This window comes from Bufo bufo, chromosome 6, assembly GCF_905171765.1.
Source record: "Bufo bufo chromosome 6, aBufBuf1.1, whole genome shotgun sequence".
NCBI lineage: Eukaryota > Metazoa > Chordata > Amphibia > Anura > Bufonidae > Bufo > Bufo bufo.
Genome location: NC_053394.1, coordinates 165,153,416 through 165,178,996, shown reverse-complemented (window position 1 = coordinate 165,178,996; position 25,581 = coordinate 165,153,416). Strand labels below are relative to the sequence as shown.

General features: G+C 42.3%; 1 protein-coding gene across 2 annotated transcripts; it reads right to left on the bottom strand.

The window, feature by feature from the left end:
- Nucleotides 1-804: 804 nt before the first annotated feature.
- Nucleotides 805-25,462, bottom strand: CAPG (capping actin protein, gelsolin like). 2 transcript variants are annotated; one of them, XM_040436255.1, is made up of 10 exons: nt 25,220-25,462; nt 24,946-24,975; nt 19,089-19,258; nt 18,355-18,509; nt 12,208-12,372; nt 4,812-4,961; nt 3,351-3,446; nt 3,145-3,274; nt 2,299-2,385; nt 805-1,803 (listed from the first exon to the last, which is right to left on the bottom strand). In XM_040436255.1, exons 2-9 carry the CDS (start codon nt 24,966-24,968, stop codon nt 2,336-2,338), a joined length of 939 nt encoding a protein of 312 aa, XP_040292189.1. In that variant the 5' UTR covers nt 24,969-24,975; nt 25,220-25,462; the 3' UTR covers nt 805-1,803; nt 2,299-2,335. The 2 variants fall into 2 exon arrangements, with proteins under 2 accessions (XP_040292189.1, XP_040292188.1); XM_040436254.1 differs by having other exon boundaries at nt 2,299-2,387; nt 3,148-3,274; nt 25,220-25,461.
- Between the last annotated feature and the right edge of the window lie 119 nt (nt 25,463-25,581).

Below are 25,581 nucleotides of genomic sequence, written 5' to 3'. Positions count from 1 at the left end.
GTTGGAGGGGGTCAGCATCCTTGAGCTAGCTACACCATTCTCTCTCTCTCAGTCACACATGCCATGGGCTTTTCTCTGTACTCAGAACACTCCTCTCCAGCAGGTCTCAGCGAATCACATTCTTCATTGTAGAGTTCAGGAAGACTTGTCTTGTCCCAGAGGTCACCATTGTTCCTATTTGTAAGCTAGGTTATTGCAGGTAATTACACAGGAAGAAAGTTATATCATATACCCCTGCCATATCCCAGCATGTATGTCCTTGCTGACACAGGTGTGGGCAGTAAATACCAGCAGGGGGTCGGGCTTTCCCCAGGATGCGACAGTCCTGGCAGATCTTCCTTTCATCAGTGTCCTGCCCCAAGAACCCTTTGATGGTCCTCATTTGCATATCAAGCAGACCAGGGCGGATTCAGTTCCAGATATCAAGGAACATCTTTGCATCAACGCTGTATCATAGATGTCAATTTTATCGGTTCCAACAGTGTGAAAGAGGCCTAATACAGTGCAAGCAATGTGTACATGAGATTTGTCAGGTCTCCTTCACTTTGCTTGTACTGTGTTGCACTACAGTTTAACCGCGTGTATTTGTCAACCCGCATCTGTGTGCAGGTACCTTTTAAAGGTGCACGCCAGGTGAAACTGATACTGTTTACCTAGTGTAGAGAATGAGGGAGCGGAGCATGACTAATTTCTTTGGAGTTCTTTGAATCTACAGGCCCTGTGTTTGACATAAGCTACAGTGTTCCTTGAATTTGGTCTTCCCATGTGTATTTGACCTTTAAATATTGGTCCGACAAAGATTTTCCAGTAAATGTGGTATAGTTTTTAATTTCTTGAAATAAAGGTTCTTTATAAAATGATTGTCTATTATGAGAATCTAATATGTAGCATCCTCTAATGAGGAAGTCACAGGCTGGGCAGTGAAGCATGCATGTAATTGCTGAGGAGGCCATGTGTGAAGTGTCAGATGCAGGTGCCAGCTTTCATGCACTGTGAACAAGGAATGTAACTACAGCTGGTAGGTGTGCCACACATTTGGGTTAAAGTGAATAACCATGAACTATACACGCAGATGGCAATCAATATTTAATGTATGGAATAAGTAGTCTCCTTTTCCAGGGCACTGAAGCCTCTGGGGCACATTTACTAAATTTGTTTTTGTTTTTTTCCAAAAAAAAAAAAACATAGCGTATTGGCAAATTCTCTCTTCAATTTGCACCTCATTTATTATCCCTTAAACAAAAAAAAACAAAAAAAAAGATTTATTAAAGTCTGACATCTAGTGGTCGTTTTCCTGTAAGACAGATTCATGTTCACTAAAACTAGTCTAATTAGGTGCAAGTGAGCTGAATTTTGGCGCATATCTCCATGAAAGTAGGCAAATTGTGTTGTACCAGAAAATTATGCCAGCCCTGGAGTGGTGTGTTTGTTTGTATGACTAAATCTGGCGCACCTATGTAAAGAGGATGGAAATTAGGCTCAAAGTTGGAAAACCTCAGAATTTGTAATAGAACTCAAAATAGACACTAAATCAGTTGGTAAATGAGACTTAAAAAAATAAGACAGTTGGATACAGGCTTTTTACTCGTGGAAACCATTAGTAAATGTGCCCCACTGTGTTTTTCCATCACCACTAATACATTGATAACAAGTTATGTACCAAGGCTACTGCAGGGCCAAAGTACATTATACTGTCCGAGTAGGAATTGGCATGGACACTTCCAGGTGACATGGAGATCACACCCAGTGGCTGAAGAATTGCTTGAACAATGGTGACTCGTTGCCTTCAGACACTACTTGGACCTGTGGATAGAAGGTTGAGGTTTTGAAGGGGATAGGAGAAGAAATCTACACAACATTGTTTTACATATAAGTAGTCCCATTATGTTTCCTATGCAGGAAAGTGGAGTCCTGCAAGTTCTTACGAGCCCATAACAAAAGGGATAGGACCAGCCAGAGCTGTCCCCATAGTAGCAGTAACATGTTCTGCCTTTTTGGTATGTACATAGCTGCTACACGTTTCCATTCTTATATTACAATTACAACGGAGGATGGGAGCACAAATAATTAATGGTGTGGGTGCTACATTACAAGCTATCCACAGCCTTTCCAAATGTATTGCTTGTTTCATATAATTATCCCAGTAATGCTGCACTAATAGATCCACCATACTTTCATGTGCATACAAGGCCCATGCTACAGTTTGTGCTTGGACCAAACGATGATATGAAGCCATAACCAAACCGTTGTAACACAGAAGCTGACTGGACCTTAGTGGAGGTGGATAAGAGGACTCACCTGAGTTCTTGGGGAATATTTCATCAGTGACAGGAACTCATTGGCTATCTCGAGTGATTGCTCCCGCTCTTCTTTGTTTGCTTTTTTACCTGCAAAAATCATACTGCGGTTAGTGTTTGTCAGGTTCCTTTGATCCCCAGTTTTGTTTGACACCCACATTTACAGATCACTGTGATTAGTGTATTGGCTGTATGAGGATGTCCGGCCATCGGGCATAATCATCTCTGTAGAGGCTGGAAATACGTAAAAGGTCAGTAGAGATGAGCGAATGGATTCTAAAGAATCAGAATTTAATGAGATTTGATTTGGGAGAATTTTTAGAGAGAGAACCATAATGCCATCCACAACTTTACACAGCAATTGAAGCATTTTCAATTATGGTCTAGTCAATTCGGGTCCAAATTGTAAATTTGCTCATCTCTAGATGTCAGAGCTGAGAGTTGTCAAAAAAAAGTAAAAGTCGGAAAAGGTGTGGCTGCTGCGATGACGTGTGTACACTGCAAGTGACTACTGCAGCCAATAACCGACCTTGGTGGTATACAGCACAAAACCATTAAGGCCTGTGATTGGCTGCGGGGTCATGTCCAGTGTAGAGGCACTGCGGTTATGAAATCAAATCCCGGTGCAGGGAATCGGAGCTGCAGCGCTAGAACTGAGGGGGCTAGGCACAGTGAGTATACTTTTTTATAATTATTATAGCTTTCTTGCCTTTTTAGATTTTTTTTCAAACTATGATGCCCCCTTTCAGAATCACTGACTAAACTGCACAGCTAGACGTACTTTCAGTAGAGCAACTTCTCTACTTTGAGTATTCATGGTTGGTTGTTGCTTCTAATAAGTCATGAATACCTTTCCAAACGTAGAGTTTTCCAGCAGTGTCCAGGATGAAGCAGTCGTCAGATATTAGCTGCTCTTTACGGACGGTGGCTCCATCTGCCACTCGAGACACCTGCATCTTGCCACTGGCATTTGAGACCTGTATCATTTGACAATGGGTGTAAGAAATGGTGCTGCCATCTTATGGTACGTGTATTATGATCAGCAATATGTACCTGATAAAGCACAGCTCCTCTTGTATGTATTTCATCTGCTTCCTTGTCATCCTCTGCACATCCTTCCTTTAGAGATTCAGGTCTTTTTCCCAAAATCTAGAAATTTTATATAACATCTCCTTGAAAAGAGCCATACAGATAATTCTTTTCCTGCACTAAATCGGCTATATATTTTACCACCCTTGGTCATGAGGGAGCTTAGTTAAATTTTTGGGAGGAAATATCCTCTGAACTAGTTAATCTTTAAGGCCACCTTCACACTAGTTATTTGGTCAGTGTTTGATCAGTGAGGACACACAGATAAGATATAATGGAAAGATGAGCTCCTGTTCTGCTTTTGCCCCACTCCAGGTTTTTACTCACACTGATTGAAATCACTGATCAAACACTAAGGCCTCATGCACACGGCCGTGCCGTTTTTTGCAGTCCGCAAACCGCGGATCCGCAGAAAAACGGAAGCTGCCCATGTTGCTTTCCACAATGTACGGAACGGGCGCCGGCAATATAAATGCCAATTCTTGTCCGCAAAGCGCTTATGTTATATATTTTTAGCGGGACCGCGGAACGGAGCCACGGATACGGACCCAAACAACGGTCGTGTGCATGAGGCCTAACTATGTGAATGCGGCCTTTCAAAATTAAGTGCATACGGTGTCCATTGCAGATTTTCTACTGCTGTCTATGTGAAGACTGAAATCACATAGGAAGGTGGTGTTTTTAAATAATGTACACGAGTAGAGGACTCATGGCAGTAGGAATGCTGTTGGGCTACTCCTCTTTCTGCTGCTGTGACTGTAGGAGCGGCTCTGCTCTTCATGTTTCAGGAGGTTCCCATCTCACTAGCGTTAAAGTTTTCCGGTATTGAGTTCCGTCACAGGGGCTCAATACCAGAAAAAAAGCTTCAGTTTTATCCTAATGCATTCTGAATGGAAAGCATTCCGTTCAGGATGCATCAGTTCAGTCCATATTACGGTATTTGGCCGGAGAAAATACGGCAGCATGCTGCTGTATTTTCTCCGGCCAAAATTCCGGAACACTGGCATTCATTTCCATTGAAATGTATTTATGCCGGATCCGGTGCCAAGTTTTCCGGAAAACTGGATCCAGTTTCCCGATCTGCGCATGTGCAGACCTTTTAAATCTGTGAAAAAAATAAATACCGGGTCCGTTTTTCCGGATGACACCGGAGAGACAGATCTGGTATTTCAATGCATTTGTCAGACGGATCCGGATCTGGAAACAAATGCTATCCGTTTGCATACGGATTGCCGGATCAGGCAGGCCGTTCCGGCGACGGAACTGTCTGCCAGAATCCTCTAACGCAAGTACCCCAAGTAATGAAGCTCATTCACATCAACTGAATTTGCCTCATCAAAACTAAACTTTCAGTTTGTTGGAACTTCCACTTGTGAAAAAACCATCTGGCTTCTGCCATTGTTGTCACGCAGCAGCAGGTGATACCTGAATCATTTCTTCCGGCTCTTCCCCCTCTTGTATAATTTCAACCTTTGCAGCTCCACGGCGTTCAATATCTCTTATCTGATTGGCCAGATCCCGTGCACGGTTTCTCTCCAGCATGTTTGACTGAGACCCGGACCAGACATAAATAAACTGGAATGGACAGTGAAGAAATGACAGTCTCAGTATTGGTAGGTCAATAATTAATGAGAAGAGCACTAACTTAGCTGATTGATATAGGCAACATGCAGAGGCACTCTGTTATTGGCTCTCCATTCTTGCTATGGGGGACCCAGCCAATATACTTTATATGGACAAGATTGTTTTCTCCAGATTTTAGCTGATTATTTGTAACCTCAGAACTGGGGACCTCCACGATCACCTGTAAATATATTGTCCTATGGCATTTGTATGTGACTCATGTACTGTCATTGTACATTGTTTTTAAAATTTCAAGTCGTTATAAAACCAACTTCACTTCAAGGTAGCCTATGGAGATTATGGTTATGACAAGTATACTGCGTGTCTTTGAGCAGTGGCATACATAGAGAAATAAGGGCCCCATAGCAAGGATCAAACGAGAACCCCCCACACAGAACAGAAGGGTTTCCACCTAAACCCCTTTCAATGACCCTTGGGCCATTTCTTCCACTGCCTTATTTGCTAAAAGTTGTTCCTTTAGAGCAGGGTCCTCAGAACCCACCTGACGGTCAGGTTTTCAGGATTTCCTTAGTATTGAGCAGGTGATATAATTAGTGTCCATGGATCAGGACTTGCCACAGGTATTCATTCTGTGGGATATTCTCAAATCATGACCTCTAGGTGGGTCCCGAGGAGCGGCGTTGAGAAACGCTGCTTTAGAGGGTAGAGTCCTGACCAAGTTCTCACCCCCAGTAGAAGAGGGTATGATCCCAACTGGGCCCCCTCTTGCCCTGGGCCCCATAGCAGTCGCATGGTCTGCCACTATGGTAGTTATGCCCCTGTCTTTGAGCTTAATTTCTTGGTTAAAGTTGGCTGAATTGTATTACTGTGAACCAAATTTCCTAAACTGTCATAGGTTTCTGTAAATTAAATGCAATTATTCAATATTTGGAGCATGCTCATGACAACCTAAAATGTTTTTGCATCTCTACACCTGTATGACCAGGAGAAGGCTATTAAACAGTAGAATTGTCAGACAACCCGCTGTTGGAAATGAGGGAATGCTGCAAATCCGAGTTCTGGAGCAATGCTCACTACAATCTAGAATGTTTTTGCTTCTGTGTACCTGTATGATCTGCGTAAACTGTCATAGAACAGTAACAGATTCCTTATAAATTTCTAGTTTTTCTAAAAGTTTTTATAAACTTTTCCCAAGTTTATAATCTTTCACACTACACGTAGAACCTCTATTTTCTTTTTCCTGGATATGATTTTAACAAAATATAAAGCCAGTCCTACAGAGTTTTTTCTTCTTTCAGCTCCCATATCCCTTCTCACACAACCAGAATTTCGAGTGTGCCAGAAACCAAAGAGCTTATAGCAATACTCTAGACAATTACTTGTCAAATCCTCTGTCAGATAGAGTCCAAGTACAGTACAGACCAAAAGTTTGGACACACCTTCTCATTCAAAAAGTTTTCTTTATTTTCATGACTATGAAGGCATCAAAACTATGAATTAACACATGTGGAATTATATACATAACAAACAAGTGTGAAACAACTGAAAATATGTCATATTCTAGGTTCTTCAAAGTAGCCACCTTTTGCTTTGATTACTGCTTTGCACACTCTTGGCATTCTCTTGATGAGCTTCAAGAGGTAGTCCCCTGAAAATGTTTTCACTTCACAGGTGTGCCCTGTCAGGTTTAATAAGTGGGATTTCTTGCCTTATAAATGGGGTTTGGACCATCAGTTGAGTTGAGGAGAAGTCAGGTGGATACACAGCTGATAGTCCTACTGAATAGACTGTTAGAATTTGTATTATGGCAAGAAAAAAGCAGCTAAGTAAAGAAAAACGAGTGGCCATCATTACTTTAGGAAATGAAGGTCAGTCAGTCAGCCGAAAAATTGGGAAAACTTTGAAAGTAAGGGCTATTTGACCATGAAGGAGAGTGATGGGGTGCTGCACAGGCACCGGACTGAACCCAATCGAGATGGTTTGGGGTGAGCTGGACCGCAGAGTGAAGGCAAAAGGGCCAACAAGTGCTAAGCATCTCTGGGAACTCCTTCAAGACTGTTGGGAGACCATTTCAGGGGACTACCTCTTGAAGCTCATCAAGAGAATGCCAAGAGTGTGGAAAGCAGTAATCAAAGCAAAAGGTGGCTACTTTGAAGAACCTAGAATATGACATATTTTCAGTTGTTTCACACTTGTTTGTTATGTATATAATTCCACATGTGTTAATTCATAGTTTTGATGCCTTCATAGTCATGAAAATAAAGAAAACTCTTTGAATGAGAAGGTGTGTCCAAACTTTTGGTCTGTACTGTAGTTATGATTAAAGAGAATTGCTTACTTTCATCTCTTAATCTATTTTCTTTTATGATTATAGTGCAGTCAGCTAACAAGAAAAGCTATTCCGGAAAGGACTTGCCAAATTCTGTATGACAATGTTGGGAGCATGCATTAGTCACTGTGCGGGGAGAAGTCTGATGTAAAGGTACCTTTAAAACAAGACTATTATTGTGCAAATTATGGTTAAACCGAGCGAAACTGCATGGTTATCGAGTGTAAAAGCAATGAACGATAGAGCGACAATCAGTAGATTTCTCGTTGGTTTGATGGTTTGTGTGGGCACAAAAATCATCATTGGACGTTAACAATTTCATACGTGTAAACAGGAATCGCTCACTGCACGCCACTCAGATTTTACTTTGTATAAATGCAACAGTCGGCTTTACAAACTATGGAATGTGCGATCGAAATTGCGATTTTGTGAACGATAATTGGCGAGTCTAAAGGGTTATTGTTGAAACCAACAAGAAACAACTCGTTTGTCGCTCAATTGTACCGGTCGTCACATCGTGTAAAGGTACCTTGAGGTTTCATCTCGATGCTCTTATCTGCAGATATCCTTCAATAAGTTGCCTTTTCCTTTAATATGAATTTTTGAGAGGCTGATCAGATATATTTATTTGTACCATCCATGTATATACTAGTGAATCTCAAATTAGAATACCATCAAAAAGTTAATTTATTTTAGTCATTCAATACAAAAAGTGACTCATATTCTATAGATTCATTACACACAGAGGGATTTATGTCAAGCGTTTATCTTTTAGTGTTGATGATTATGGTTTGCAGCTAATGAAAACTCAAGTCAGTTGTTGGCCTACTGAAAAGTATGTCCAATATATGCACTCAATACTTGGTCAGGGCTCCTTTTGCATGAATTACTGCATCAATGCGGCGTGGCATGGTGACGATACGCCTGTGCCACTGCGGAGGTGTTATGGAAGCCCATTTTTTTTTTATAGTGGCCTTCAGATTGTCTACATTGTTGGGTCTGGTGTGTCTTCATCTTCCTCTTGACAATACCCCATAGATTCTCTAAGGGGTTTAGGTCAGGCAAGTTTGCTGGCCAATCAAGCACAGTGATACGTTGGTTATTAAACCAGGCATTGGTACTTTTGGCAGTGTGAACAGGTGCCAAGTCCTGCTGGAAAATGAAATCATGCTTCCCTCTGCTGACAAGCTTTACAGAGAGGCTCAAGTGCTCTAAAAAATTCCTGGTAGACGGCTTCGCTGACTTTGGACTTGATATAACAGTGAGCCAACACCAGCAGATGACATTGCTCCCCAAACCATCACTGACTGTGGAAACTTCACACTGGACCTCAAGCAACTAGGATTGTGTGCCTCTCCACTCTTCCTCCAGACTCTGGGACGTTGATTTCCAAATGAAATGCAAAATTTACTTTCATCTGAAAACAGGGCTTTGGACCACTGAGAAACAGTCCAGTCCTTTTTCTCCTTAGCCCATGTTGTCTTTGGCTCATGAGTGGCTTGACACAAGGAATGTGACAGTTTTAGCCCATGTCCTGGATACATCTGTGTGTGGTGGCTCTTGAAGCTGTAGTCCACTTCTTGTGAATTTCCCCTAAATTCTTGAATGGCCTTTTCTTGACAATCCTTTCAAGCCTGTGGTTATCCCTGTTGCTTGTGCACCTTTTTCTACCACTTTCTCTATTCTCCCACTTTCTCTTTTTCTTCCACTCAACTTTCCATTAATATGCTTGGATACAGCACTCTGTGAACAGCCAGCTTCTTTAGCAATAACCTTTTATGGCTTCCCCATGATTGTGTAATCTACTAAACCAGACTGAGGGACCAGTTAAAGACCTAAAAGGGTTGTCCCAGAAAAATGAGTCTACAGCTTTCAAACCAACATCTGGATCTAAATATTTTTGTAATTAACATTTTTGTATCGCCAATGGGTTATTCAATAAAGTGTATCTGTATAGAGCCACCTGCTCTCTGTTCTTATTCTTATTTCTTTGTCCTGCTCACTGAAAAGACCGCACATGTTCAGTTTCATCCTTCAACTGCCTCCTGAGTTGTGATGGGGAGTGAACTGCAGTAGAAAAGACTCTCCCCTTGAGCTTTTAGTTTGATATAAATCTAGCAGAGCAATGAATGGAGAGATCTCTGGATCCATGTAAAGTACAGGGCTGGTTCTAGCTTTGTTAGAAAGAGATTGTCATGTATGATATATATGATGAATGATTTTCATTTTATTTTATTTTTTGCAAAAATCATGGGATAACCCCTTTTAAGGTGGATTTAGAAGTACAGATAATATGGCAGGTTATCGGTAATGAACGTTCCTGCGAACACTCGTTCCCGAGGATTTGCCAGTGTAAAGGTGCAGCAGATCACCCAATGAACAAGCGAAATCCTTGTTCTTCAGGTGGAACCGTCATTCATGCAGGCACCTAAATGATCATTTCTGGGCAGCAGATTGAACTGTCTAAACAGCGACCTGCCCCAAAACAATGCAGCTCTTCCTTCCCAATAATCTGCTGCTCATTGGTACATGTAAATCCACCTTAAGGAAACCTTTGCAGGTGTGGCACCATGAGTGTACAATATGGAACTTTTTCACAATACTCTAATTTTCTGAGATACTGACTTTTGGGTTTTATATTAGCTGTAAACCATAATCATCAATATTAAAAGAAATGAAAGCTTGAAATAGATAACTGTGTGTATTATGAATCTACAGAATGAGCTTTACTTTTTGAATTGAATTACTGAAATATAAACTTTTTGATTATATTCTAATTTTTTGAGATGCACTAGTATATTGTGTTTATATGTACTCTTGTTTTGTAGGTCAGCTGTATGACAGGCCACAGTACACTGTGATACCACTTAGTGAGTGTGATACTTTGAATGTGCAGGAGTGAGACTCTTCTAGGGTAGATATGGTGGACTGGCTAGGCCTCAGTATGGACAGTGAGCTACAAAATGGTCATTAGCGGTCTAAGGGCTGACAGATTGAAACCGTGTGGGACATGGCCCGGCCTATTCCATGTAGGCCACATACTGTACAGTGACAGCTGACATTTATGGTCAGCTCAAGTGTTAGCTTTCGGGACAGTAGGAATAGTCAGCCCAGTATGGGAGGCAGAGTTGGAGTTGGGGGTGAGTGGTACTGCTCTCAAACCAGGGGGAGGCTGTTGTCAGGTACTGTTTGAAATCTAAGAAGATCAGTGGACCAGCTTCAGTGAAGAGTTGTTGCCCTGCATGCCTGAGATCTGGTCTGGTGGTGCAGACCTGGATTACATAAAACTGTGGGACTTTAGCAGTGGTGTATTGTGAGCCCTTTGAGGAAGTGCAGTTGCTAGCATGACAGCTGTTTTAATGTCTCTGTGCATGGGAGTGAGTTATAGACCTGAAGTATAGTCTTAATTGATGGCCTACTGAACATGATTGTGTGGAGGTCAGAAGCCTTGAGATGCAAGGGATGGAGATTGACTGGATAGAACCTTTGAAACGCAGGAAACTAGGATTTGATGGAAAGAGACAGTGATGCCTGACATGCAGCATGGCGGAGAGCTTGGTATGAAACTCTGAAAGAACAAAGTATGGACTAACAAAGGCCTGTCAGCAGAAGTTCTTCAACTCTGGGAATATCTATTATTCTTTTTGCAACATAACCAACAAAAAATATACTTGTGTTAGTAAAGGTCACCTGTATTTTAATTGATCTGCCTTTGTCTTCTTTCGTAAAAAGACATCACTGTCAGAAATGTGTTTCTTATAATCTCATTACTCATGGAAAACAAAGAATTTTTAGAATATTTGGCTCATATTTCTGCAGTACTTTGCACAAGTACAGTACTAACACAATGAAAAGAAATATAAAATCTTCTACTTGTAGAAGTAGTCAGGCATAAAAGTTTTGAAAGGACGGGTTGTTGTTGTGAGTTTATAGCTACTTAGGCCATATAGGGGCACTAATGGAACCGCCATGTGGCCAAAAACGGCGGCCACTGTGGTTTTTAAATTAATTGTTAAATGGCTGTAAGATTTTTACAGAAAACAATTTTTATACACAAAACAAGGTTCTGACAAAATCGTGCAGTCATTTAACAACTGATTTAGAAGCCACAGTAACTGCATGGTCAGAGGCAACAACAAGTGGAAAAATTCTAAAGTAAAGAATTTATCCAATGTGTGTGTGTGTGTGTGTGTGTGTGTGTGTGTGTGTGTATATATATATATATTCCATACCACATACAAATGCCATATTAATATATGTCAGTCCATTGTACAAAAAATGCTACCCTTTTGGTCTATGGTGGGTAAATGGAGCTCTATTTATGTACTGGGAGTGTATAATCACTGAACTATAACCCAGCTTTCCTAGTCTTAGATGCAGTCTCAGAATGTATCATCACAGAGCTGTATCCCAGCTTTCCCATGGCTCAGGTCAGTGCAGTCACTAAGGCTATTTTCACACTTGCGGCAGTGTGATCCAGCGGGCAGTTCCGTTGTCGTGCGGACAGACGGATCAGTCTTGTATCTTTTTTCAATTTTTTACCGGTCTGTTCAACCATCAACTAAATTCTGTCTAATATGTATGGTCACCTTAAGGCAGAGAAGATAATAAATGGCTTGCATAAAATGGTCTATACATCTGATTAAAATCTTCCAGAATGTTTATATGGATCTTAAGTCCATTTCACACTTAGCACTGACTCAACAGCATAGCAGAGCACTTCCTAGATTACACGTATAGACATGTAGAACTGATTACAAAATAAAATGAGTGATCTGATCTGTAATGGGCAACACCTCTATGTTTCTTCTGCCCTACCTAAGTGAGCTCATGTGAAGTCTGATCCCATCTGCTACCACAATCCTCCACACTTCTGGTTACACCATGATCACGACATGCTGTTATTACCTTTCCAATGTCCAGGATAAAGCAGTCTCCAGTATTGAAACTTTCCCAAGTCAAGTCGGTCTCTGTAGCCCGTATTTGTTTCCGTCCCCTCACATGGTAGAGATGGTTGGCAGGGGCAGCAGAGTCCTTTTGTGCTTGTTGAAAACCAGAAGAAACTCCTCCATCCTATAACATACAGGATTGGATGGACAAAGTCAAAATGTTTAAAATTCTTAGTATCCTATAATCCTAACAGGCAGTGACTGCAACTGGAGTCCACTGCAATCTTCTTTTATTTATAATTATGTTTTTATTAAAGTATTATTGAAAGTATAATACAATAGTATCATTATACTGAGCATTTTTAATTATATTTTTTCAAATAATGCAAATACCCATACATTAAGGAAGAAGAGAAAAGATACGAACAACAAGTTACTGGTAGCAATGTCATCAGAACAGTAACAATGGGTCTAAACGATAGACCAACAACTATCTGGCACATGAAAATATTACATCATATCTCTTGACCAGTATATAAATGGCATCGCCATGTTTTATCCACAAGGCAACGAGAAACACATACTAGTGAAATAAAAGACTGGACACAAAAGGGATAGACACATGGGGGGGGGGAGAAAAAACTTCTAAAGAAGTGTATCAGCATAATCATCCCAGGGTTGCCATATTCGGTTAAATTTTTTAATCTGATCAGTTATGGTAGCTGTAAGATATTCCATTCTTCTGATCTCTAATATACTGGCCAGTAGGTCTAAGTGAGTAGGTGAGTCTGTCCTCTTCCAGAAACTAGCTATCAGACTTCTAGCTACCGTTAATATATGTAAAATCAATGTCAAAACGTGTTTTTTCAGAGGTGTAGGAGGCAAATTCAATAAGTAGAATAAGGGATCTAAGGGGAACCTAATGTCCAATAGCTGGAATAAGAGATTCTGAGTCGATTTCCAAAATGGGACCAGTAGTACACATTCCCAAAAAATATGTATATGGGAGCCCACCCCTATTCCACATCTCCAACACCTATCCGAAATATTGAAGTCAAAGTGTCTCAGTAATTGTGGAGTATGATACCAAAACATTAGTATCTTATACGAATTCTCCTTGTGGGTAGTGCAAGTAGAGGATATTGCAGCTCTTCTCCAAATCAGCCCCCATTCTTCTATGGAAATAGAACGATCTAAAATCGACTCCCACCTGGACATATATGAATGTTTATTGGTTGTGCAAGGAGAGGATGAAGACAGTATTACATAGATCTCAGAAATGAGTCCTCTAGTTGAATTCCAAAGTTTGCATAGTTTTTCAAATGCCGTCGGTGTGGAGACCTGTGATGAGCCAAATAGGCTAGTAAGCAAATGTCGTAGCTGCAGGTATTGATAGTTGGCAGAATCTGGCAACTGAAATGAGGACCTGAGTGTATCAAATGGCAGCATTTGCAGGTTTCTATAGTCTACCACATCGGCGAATCTGAACAACTTATTAGAGAACCATGGTTTGAAAAAAGATGCATGCATACCCGTCGGAAATAAGGGGTTAAACAAAAAAGAGGTCATGGAGGAGTTGTCAGAGGCCAAGTGAAACCGTGTTTTGCACCTGTGCCACAACTCTCATGTAAAAGACATTGGCCCCAACAACTGTGGTAGTAACGTAGGTGGGATAGGTGACCACAAAAGTGAGTTGGGATGTATAGGCACCATCCACAACTTTTCTATTTCCCTCCACCTAGAATATGCATATAAAGCTGACCATGCCGGCAACCGCCTAAGATGAGCAGCCCAATAATGAGTGATATCTGGTGCCGCCAGCCCTCCTTGTGTCTTAAGAGCTGTAAGAGTACTACAAGCTATTCTATGTCTTTTCCCATTCCATATACATTTTTATATTGCGGACTGAAGTGCTCTCAATTCCTTTCCAGGTACTGGAACTGGAACGGTTTCAAATAAATATAGTATCTTGGGCAAAATAGACATTTTGATGGTGGCTATACGACCTAAAAGGGAAATAGGTAAAGACATCCACTTAGTTAAGAGGGCCGGGAAATTTTGAGTGTATAAAGTAGAGTAAGAGGGAGTCAGCTGCACTCCCAAATAACGTAAAACCTTATAATTCTACCTGATTGACCATAACTCCATGTATATCAGGTTGGGATCTAATGGCAGCTGCCAGAGGTTCAATGCACAACACGAAAAGAAGAGTTGAAAGTGGGCATCCCTGACGTGTACTATTATAGATAGAAAACTGCTGAGATTGAATATGTGGCATTTTAATGGTAGCCGTTGGCTGGGTATACAGAGCGTGCAGAGCCGTAATAAAGGGTCCCGAGATACCATAAGCTCCTAATGCAGCGAACAAAAAAGGCCAGCTCAGGCGATCAAATGTCTTCTCAGCGTCAAGGCTTAAAGGGAACCTGTCACCGGGATTTTGGGTATAGAGCTGAGGACATGGGTTGCTAGATGGCCACCAGCACATCCGCAATACCCAGTCCCCATAGCTCTGTGTGCTTTTATAGTGTAAAAAAAACTATTTGATACGTATGCAAATTAACATAAAAGAGTGATATCTTACTTGTGTCACCAGAGAAGAGTCATATTTTCAAGCTCTGACTCATCTCAGGTTAATTTGCATTTGTATCAAATCGTTTTTTTTACACAATAAAAGCACACAGAGCTATGGGGACTGGGTATTGCGGATGTGCTAGCGGCCATCTAGCAACCCATGTCCTCAGCTCTATACACAAAATCCTGGTGACAGGTTCACCAGGATTTTCTTTAACAAAAGAGCCTGGTGATTATGTTTATTGATAACATCTATAAGGTCTATAGTTCTCCTCGTGTTGCCCCGACCCTGACGACCCATCACAAAACCCACCTGATCTTTATGCACTAGTTGTGGTAACCAATACGCTAGCCCAGCGGTCAGCAACCTTCGGCACTCCAGATGTGTTGAAACTACAACTCCCAGCATGCTCCATTCACTTCTATGGGAGTTCTCAAAATAGCTAAGCAAGTGTGCATGCTGGGAGTCATAGTTTCACCACAGCTGGAGTGCCGAAGGTTGCTGATCCCTGCGCTAGCCTATTGGCCAGGATCTTGGTGAAGATTTTCAAATCTGAGTTGAGAAGGGCTATAGGCCTATAATTCAAACAGTCTAATGGGTCTTTACCCGGTTTTAGGATAAGGGTAATATATGAATGCAAAATAGAAGTAGGAATTGGCAAACCCTGTAGAAAAGAGTTAAAGGGGTATTCTCAACACGCTGTTTCATACTTACCTGCTCCCGACGCACTGTCCACTTCCTGGTTTCGGCAGGGGGCGGGCTCCATCTTGATTGAAGTCTTCTCCCGGCCGGGCCGCGCGCTGGACTGAATGTGCGCGCCGCCGCGCATGCGCCCTGGTGACTTCTTCCTGGCAAGTATACTATACTCGGGGTGCGCTTTCTGGACTTTGCGCGGCCGGCCGGGAGAAAAGAAGAAGTCGTCTGCGCAAGCGCGGCCACCGCGATTCCGGAGAACAGCGGTGGCCGTAACCAGGGGAGACGGAAGTAAGTATATGTTTATTTTCTTCTAATATATTTAGAAAAATGATCACTGTTAAATCATTAACAGTGATCATTAAGATGGGAATACCCCTTTAAAAAGTGACAGCATATGTGGAAAAAGGATAGAGGAGAAGGTCTTATAATAGAGGTAGGGCAGGCCATCTGGACCAGGGGATTTGCTGTTGGGTAATTGGCTTACTACCTCTTGAATTTCTTCTATCGTTATCTGAGCATTGAGTGACGACAGGGCTTCATTTGTTACCTTTGGGAGATTGCATTTATTCAAAAATAAGGTAAGGGGGCTATTTCTTCCCACCTGGTCAAATGACACTTGTTGTGGAAGGGAATATAAACAGGCATAGAAATCTTGGAAGATCCTCGATATTTCTCCAGGGTCATAAACCTTAGTCCCATCAAGACGTCTTAGGACTGTAGGGGATCCCAAAATGTTAGAATCTCAGAGTTGTCTTGCTAACATAGTGTGAGGTTTATTGCCCCAAGCATAAAAACGTCTCAAGTATAATAAGAGTTTTTCTGTTTTTGCAAAGGCTATGTCATGTAATCTAGCTCGAAGGAGCACTATACGGCGTAGCAAGTGATAAGAATGTTGCTTCTCTAACTGTGACTCTAGCTCTTTCAACTGAGTTTTAATAGTTTCTTGGAGTAAAGCACGATCTTTCTTCAGCCTCGAACCCAAAGCAATACAGCTACCCCTAAACACTGCCTTATGTGCTTCCCATAACACAGAAACAGAGGAGACAGAAGGCTGATTAATAGAAAAGTATTCAGAAAGAGTAGTTTGAAGTTCTTGTCTGAGTATTGGCCTAGTAACCTCCAGTGACACACCCTAGTGCCCACGGCAGTCTTAAAGGCCTTGCTCTAGATTTTTAGATTGCTAATCTATCCAGGGTTACAACTAGCCTTTCTGCTGTCTGAGGCGAAAACTGAAACGGCACCCCCCCATGCCAATTTCTTAACCTAACCCCTTTGTCACAATGAAAGTGCTCATTGCACATGGCCCATCCGCTGCCCCCCTCTTGCCCCTACCTGGTTCTGCCTGAGGCGATTGCCTCACCTCGCCTCATTGGTGGTGCACCCCTGAGTCTATCCACAGGATAGGTAATCAATATCAGATCGATGGGGGTCCGACACTCGGCAATGCTGTTAATCAGTTCTTGGAAGAAACCAAGGTGTTCATGTGAGCACCTCCGCCTCTTCCTAGGCCAGTAACGTCACATTCCTCGGTCACAGGACCTAGGTGCGGCTCAGTCCCATTCAAGTGAATGAGGCTGAACTGCAATACCAAGCACAGCTGCTATCCAATGGATGGCGCTGTGGTTGGTAAGCTGCAAGGACCATGGTGCTCTTCAAACAATTGATCTGCGGGGCTGCCAGGAGTTGGACCCCTGCCGAACTGCTATCGATGACCTATCCTGAGTATAGGTCATCAATGTCAAATACCCAGAAAACCCCTTTAAAAACTACTTCCTTCTGTTAGATTGCAGGTAAGTAAATCAATTCATAAATTTCACTGTTAAGAATAAGAAAGACATGAGGGCAACTGTAGAATGATCTATTGGTAACCAAAGGGCCCTTATACTGTTCTTGCACAGGAACCCTCTGCTGTCTGTGTTGTCCACGGCTATCTGGTCCCAGTGATGCTAGAATAAATGAATTTTATACAGTCGTCATTGAATTATCATACAAAACCAAGTAAGGGTGGGTTCACACTAGCTTTAGGGATTCAGTTATGGCTTTCCGTTATAACGGGAGATTAACGGAATTCCCAGACAGAATGCAAAACAGAAGCCTTTAAAAGGCATTCCGCTTGCTTTCAGTCCTAATAGAAGTCTATGGGAAAGCATAATGGATCCGTCTGGGTCCCATTATGCAAAAATGAAAACAAAGTCCTGTCGACAGGACTTTGTTTTCCGTCTTGCATAATGGGACCCAGACGGATCAGTTTTGATTCCCATAGACCTCTATTAGGACGGAAAGCAAACAGAATGCCTTTTAAAGGCTTCCGTTTAGCATTCCATCATAATACAAGTCTATGGGCAGAAGAGCGGATCCGTCCTTCCGCCTTATGGATCCTGTAATTTTCTGTTATGGCTTTCCGTTATAACATGGTTATAACGGAATCTCTAACGCTAGTGTGAACCCACCCTAAGGGCTTGCTCACATCTGTTTGAGCCTCCAACATACTGTAGTTTGTCAAAAAGAGTGGACAAAAAATGCAAGACACTTTTGTCCCATAAAAAGCAGAGTCCCAAACAGACCCCATTATAATCAACAGGGTTTGTTTGGCTTCATTCAGTTCAGTTATGTACTGAATCCAGCACTTCTATTATTTTAATTGTTCTTTTCTTCTAAAAGAGCAGAACAAATGAAAATTTCTAATGCTGGTGTGAACCCAGTCTAATTTTATTTTTCTAGGAAAGTTGGATGACAACCAGTACTGAACACTTTACTAGCTTCCACAGGGTCTATAAGATTCGGTTTACCATCTACAATACACAATTTCATACATTTTACAGCTGGAACAGAATTGTAACACATCCCATGAAAGACAGCTTTTAATCGAATATCATCTGTCCAGGATAGATCACTTACCAAATATGTGACTCCCTTTGGGAAAAAGGACATGAACTCTGCACTCTCATGACCTTGTGTTTCACGGTTCTGAGTAGGTTTTTCACCCATGTGCATGTGGAGCTGAGAACTGTAGATGGCTCCTGCAGCCCTCTCGTCCACTGAGGTTCCATTTCCTGCAAGAGAAGAAAATTAAATGATGAACCAGTTGGGATGCATCTGGCTACTCTCCTTCCACTTCAATGAGGCCGTCTTTTTCATTGGTAAGAAAATCGACTAGAAATGTATAATATATGGGTTTTTACTCTAAGAGGAAAGCCACAACAGGGTGACTGTATGGACTATATCCACAAGTTGCCTACATCACAATATTTTGAGGCATTTACTTTTTTTTTTTTTTTTTTTAAAGATCTGAAGTGGGCAGTGATAGGTTTCTGTGCAGACCTAGACATTGGTCTTCTGGGTCATAATAACCCCCAACCTCTTCACTTCCATTTAGAACTGAGAGGATTATATGAGTATATACTCCTATACAACGGACTTTTCCCACATTGTCTTTGGATTTGCAGCGCTAGAGAGGACGAGTATTTTCTACAGAGACTTCATTTTATTTTATTTTTAGAACTGAGAGGATGCTGAAACATTTGGTTCCCTGCCACATGACTCTACCAATAATAATTTTGACATTTTCATAATATACACAATGAACAGACGCAAGAAAAAACACATAGACCAATCTGCTCTCTAATCCTCACCATTCCAGACGAAGATTTGGTTGCCTTCAGGTGAGTTAAAGACTAAGAGGTAGGTGTCTCCAGAGTGAAACACGCCATGACTCTCACTTGGCACAGGAATCAACTTCATCTTTTCAATGCGGAAAATGTGAAGCCCCGGTTCAGAAACCGATGAGGGAAATCTCAAATCCCTATGATTGAGAAAAAAATGTAGACAGGATGGTGAAAATATGAGGAATATGGTACATCAGCCAAAAGATATGGTGACCTTACCGTCTAGTTTTAATACTCAACAATTAATTATAGAAAGTGAATGACATTGAATATTCTGAAACTGGTTGTCTGGCTTAGAAACCCATATTCATATACCCTATTAGGGATTCTGAGTTCATACGGGGGTCCACTGTTTAGAACCCTCATCTCCTAGTCAGAGTTGGAAAAGTCTCTCATTCTGGAGGACTTGTCTTCTCTTGAATTATACAACTCCTACAGCAAAAGTATGTATACCCACGAATCACTCAAAATAAAAAAAATAATCATAAAAGATTTAATTACTTTATTTCATTATCACATGATTTGCTTGATTACAGTGGCCATCTTTAATTTGGGAATCCCATTCCCTTATGGGCATGTGCTTGGGAGTTGCGGTCGCCATCTTGGGTGAGACATTTCCCTTATGTTGGCGCACATGTTCCGGATAGTCCCACCTCATTGTGTTGCGAGCGCTTTCCCTTTATGTAACGTTGTGCCCCCCCTCCCCTTTCTTTTTTGCTTACCCAATGTTGATTTGGCCTTTTGGTGGTGGTTTCATTTCTGGACATGGTCCAACTCCATACTCGAAGTAGCATCTTTTCTATATCAGTCCCACACAGGTGAACTGTTTTAATTATACAGAATAGGGTATAACTATGCAATCATTACAATGCCCCTCATTCCCCTGGAAAAGCCTGATGGCGAAACGCATTGAGGGACACTGGTAGGGTAGATATATCTATTGACTTGCACATGGTCTTATTTTTTTTAGTCTTATGGTTGGACAAGTGTTCACAGTAGCTATGCCCAGATATGTGCTCACTTCACAGTATCTATGCCATATATGTGCCCGCTTCACAGTAGTTATGCCCAAATATGTGCCCCCCTTCACAGTAGCTATGCCAGATATGTGCCTCTAACAGTAGTTATGTCTAGATAGTGCCCCCTTTACAGTAGTTATGTCCAGATATGTGCCCCCTCCACAGCACTTATGCCCAGATATGCGCCCCTTCACAGCAGTTATGCCCATATCTGTGCCTCGTTCACAATAGTTATGTCCAGATATGTGCCCCCTTCACAGTAGTTATGTCTAGCTATGTGCCCCTCACAGTAGTTATGTCCAGATATGTGCCCTCTTCACAGTAGTTATGCCCAAATATGTGCCCCCTTCACAGTAGCTATGCCCAGATATGTGCCTCTAACAGTAGTTATGTCCAGATATGTGCCCCCTTCACAGTAGCAATATTTGGATTTTATGCTGCCCTAAGCACTTTAGTGCCGTCTTCCTCCCCCCCACTGAAGTCCATATTTTTTAGATAGCGGACAGTAAAATGCTCCCTAGGCCTTCAGCTATCCCTCAGGACTTCCTCATACGCTTGCACAAATAAAGGGCTGACCTGTTACATGTGCGCTTGGCAGCTGAAGGCATCTGTGTTGGTCCCATGTTCATATGTGTCTGCATTACTGAGAATAATGATGTTTTATTATATGCAAATGGAGCATTACCATTACTCCTAGAGGCTCTGCTCTCTCTGTAACGGCCGTGCCCTCTGCACTTTGACATGGCCAGTTGTGATTACATTTTCACTGAAACAGGAGCCTCTAGGTGTAATGGCAACGCCCGCGTTGCTCCTAGAGGCAAATTTGCATAAATTAAAACATCATTATTCTGAGAAGTGGGCACCTATGAACATGGAACCAACACAGATGTCTTCAGCTGCCAAGCGCACATGTAACAGGTCAGCCAGTTTAATAGGTACAAACTGCTGACAGATGCCCTTTAAAGCAGTTGTCAGGATTCAGAGCTGAACCCGGACATATCCCCTTCTCCGCCCACTCAGCCCCTCTGACATTTCATACTCCGATGCTCTCCCTTGGCCTGCGCTGTAAAGCGTAGGGCAAGGGCTGTTTTGCTTACAGCCCTAGCAGTGTTCCCGGTGACGTCACTGGCACTGATGGGTGGCTTTACAGGCTAGGGCAAAGAAAAAAACACAATGCAACAGCACTCTGCAAATACAAATAACATACAATAAAGCCATATTTATAGAAAAAATTCTGGTACTAATACTACGCTTATTTTGCAACTTTGAGATTCTTGGCAAATACATTTTGTACAAAATTATTTGGGCCCGTCTGCCAAACGTCAAGGCGATCTCTATAAGACGGTAACCTAACACTAAATACTGCCTGTTATGTGCCTTAATGGCCACCATAAAATTCACTGAGAATTTTATGGTGGACATGTGCACACGCCAATCACCCAAGGCTTACGTTCAGAACATGTCGCACACAGACCGCTTATATATTGGGCAAATATCACTCATAAACAACATGACAAAACAAAGTCAATTGTTAGGAGCCTCCATCACTGATTCCATCAAGATAGAGAGAATGTTGCGCTATTTTTTCTGGTAAAATGACAGACACCATGTGTACCACATATTAGTTAATGTGACTGATTCAGCACTGGCGTTATTTAAATTTTTCTGTTCTCAAAGCGGAACAGAAACATGGAAATGCCAGTGCAGATGTGAACAGAGCCCAAACTATCAATCCATGAATGGCATGTAGGATTGAGGGAGTGGAGGCGGGAGCTAATGATGATATGAATGCACAATTCAATTAAGGGCCATCCCAATAGCGTAACCACGGTCATGATGTAAAATATAGTCCAGTGATAGTCCCAATATGGAGAAAGAGGCGCGCTCCATCAGATAAATGAAGATGCAGCCCAAAGGTCTCTTAGGGTGAGCGAGAGGATGGATAGCAAGAATATAGACTGAATACTCCCGCTGTTAAGCCTGAGCAGATAGCATTACAATATCCGAAGGTAACTTCAATACCACGTCCCCTGTGTGGTGAGGTCAGCTGTAGGTGAACAGTAACTATGAAAAACAGAGGGGGTGCAGTCATGGGCCCAGATAGCGAGTGCGGAGGAGAAGGTACAGCGAGGAATTGACAGTATGACAGTACACATCTAACACAATTCCAGATTCTAAAAGGGCCCTTATTCACCTAATAAAGATTCGCAAATCTCATGAATAAGGCTTGATGCACACTGTGTCTGAATTTTGGTCTGCAAACCATGGGTCCACAAAATATGTCCCTTCTGTGTGCACACCACATTTTTCTCCCTCCCATCATGAGAAATGACCAGAAATGCAGACCACAATAGCACATGTTCTATAATACAGAGTGCATGGCCCAATAGAAATGAATGGGTCAATGGGTCAGTGTGCTGTCTATCTATCTATCTATCTATCTATCTCTGTGTCAAAACCCATGCATGTTCTAATGATCATTTTCAACAAATCCACAGTGTAACACTGGACATGTTAACCTTTTTGACTGCATTGTCTGTTGTATAACATGATATTTTAGTGTGCACTATCCCACTACTGTGACATCACTGTGTGCACTATCTCACTACTGTGACATCACTGTGTGCACTATCCCACTACTGTGACATCACTGTGTGCACTATCCCACTACTGTGACATCACTGTGTGCACTATCCCACTACGGTGACATCACTGTTTGCACTACCCCACTACGGTGACATCACTGTTTGCACTACCCCACTACTGTGACATCACTGTGTGCACTATCTCACTACTGTGACATCACTGTGTGCACTATCCCACTACTGTGACATCACTGTGTGCACTATCCCACTACGGTGACATCACTGTGTGCACTACCCCACTACTGTGACATCACTGTGTGCACTACCCCCCTACTGTGACATCACTGTGTGCACTACCCCACTACTGTGACATCACTGTGTGCACTATCTCACTACTGTGACATCACTGTGTGCACTACCCCACTACTGTGACATCACTGTGTGCACTACCCCACTACTGTGACATCACTGTGTGCACTACCCCACTACTGTGACATCACTGTGTGCACTATCTCACTACTGTGACATCACTGTGTGCACTATCCCACTACTGTGACATCACTGTGTGCACTATCCCACTACGGTGACATCACTGTGTGCACTACCCCGCTACTGTGACATCACTGTTTGCACTACCCCGCTACTGTGACATCACTGTGTACACTATCCCACTACTGTGACATCACTGTGTGCACTACCCCGCTACTGTGACATCACTGTGTGCACTACCCCACTACTGTGACATCACTGTGTACTCTATCCCGCTACTGTGACATCACTGTGTGCACTACCCCGCTACTGTGACATCACTGTGTGCACTACCCCACTACTGTGACATCACTGTGTGCACTACCCCACTACTGTGACATCACTGTGTGCACTACCCCACTACTGTGACATCACTGTGTGCACTACCCCACTACTGTGACATCACTGTGTGCACTACCCCACTACTGTGACATCACTGTGTGCACTACCCCACTACTGTGACATCACTGTGTGCACTATTCCTGTACTGTGACATCACTGTGTGCATTATCCCTTCACTGTGACATCAATGTGTGCACTATCCCTGTACTGTGACATCACTGAGTAAATTATCTTGTTATTGTGACATCACTGTGAGCATTCTCCCTGTAAAATGACGTAACTGTTACAGTACATTCCTATACTGTAATGTTACTGTGCGGATTATGCCTGTGCTGTGACATCAATTGTGTGCATTATCCCTATACTGTGACATCACTGTGTGCATCATTCTGCTATTATGACAGCATTGTAGGAATCATCTCTGTGCATTAGAGAGACCAAAATAATCAGAAGCTATTTATATCCTGAGCGTTCTGCAGAAGGTGATCATGGTGGAATGGGCCCCATGGTTATTTGTTACGCCCCTGTCTAGAGTAGTCCCTGTTCACTAGAACCTACTCTCTTGCACATTTCAACATTTCAGTCCCTCATATTCTACGTTTTAATTTCTCTGTACATCATCATCAGCCAATTCATCAACTGACATATTGCAATATAGAACACTGACCCTATGGAATGACTTCCTAGACAGAGTCATCTCTGATAATATATCTAATATATATGTTCTAATACAGATCTTGTAAAGCTTTGGTGTTAGGTTCAGGAGCACGTGAAATCATTAGATGAAGGGCCCAAGCAGAATGAATGTGATTTGAGATGGAAAGGAGGTGGTTTGTGGGTAAGAGACAGGATGAAGTTACAAATTGAAAAAAGGAAACAACATACAGGCTGGGTGGGTAACGGAAAAATCAAGAGGAGGAAACGAGAATGAATCAGGAGATTGAGAAACAGATGCAGTTGGACAAAAAAAAAAAAAAAGAAATCATAAATGTAATTGTGACATATTACAATCTCAATATTTTAACTCTCTGTAGACAAGAGAGATTCAGATATGGACAACGCACCTTAAAACTGACCATATACCAGACGGGAACCAGAGCCCAGCACTGTGTAGACCTTATAAATGAGGTGACCACTGCTGATTGAAGGCCATTTCTAAAGATATGAATGAGGAGAACCTGAAGTGTGGCTGACAAAGCCTGTAAATGAACTCGGCATGACTTCTCTACAGCCTTCTGTGGTAAGTATGCCCTGGTAGCCCATCACACCTTCCTGAGGAGTGCTGTGTATCTGAGGCCGTGCAGGGATCAGGTGTCTCACACACACATCATTTGCAGACCAGGTACTTACTTTGCACTGGGACCTCCGTACATCTTGACTCTGTCAAAAGAGATGGACACTTTAGTGAGCAGGTATAAAAACTTTTTTCCAAAATAATATATTTTGTTTCCTCGACTAAAGGGGCAGAGTTGTTTGTTTGCCACCAGTGCCCATGGGCAAGGTTTGTGTACACAGAGTGCACTCTGCCCGGACAACAGGGGGTGTAAATGAACAGTGCTACCCCTCTAGCTGTGGTCCACAGGAGGATCCCCCCATACAAGGTTTATATCCCCCTAGTTCTTACCTTCTCTTCGCTTCTTTTCCTTGCTCTTGACAACGGAGCTACCACTCACCACACCCTGTTCAGTCTTGAGGGCTTGATTTTTCGACAAGTTTGTGTTTTTTGTTTTTTTTTGAGGGAGGGTATAGTATGACTCAATATCATGAGGGAGAGCCTCAGGCAACACGCAAGCCAGCTGCAGCGTACAACAGAGCGGGGGGGGGGGGTTTTACCTTCCTGGCTGACAGGTAACAGAATACATCCACACACCCCCACTCCAGGGAAGGAGGAACGCACAATGCAGTCTGCTGGGTATCTGCAAACATAAGACAGACAGCGACACCAACACATGGGGATAGTTAAAGGATATGCTAAGGAATGTGTCT

Excerpts from the sequence above, each read along its gene's own strand:
- CAPG (XM_040436254.1), bottom strand. The coding sequence starts at position 24,968 with ATGTACGGAGGTCCCAGTGCAAA. Across the intron at positions 3,275-3,350 it reads GAGGAGCTGTGCTTTATCAG|GTCTCAAATGCCAGTGGCAA; the intron begins GTACATATTGCT and ends CAAATGATACAG. Across the intron at positions 2,388-3,147 it reads AAAACTCTACGTTTGGAAAG|GTAAAAAAGCAAACAAAGAA; the intron begins GTATTCATGACT and ends TGATTTTTGCAG.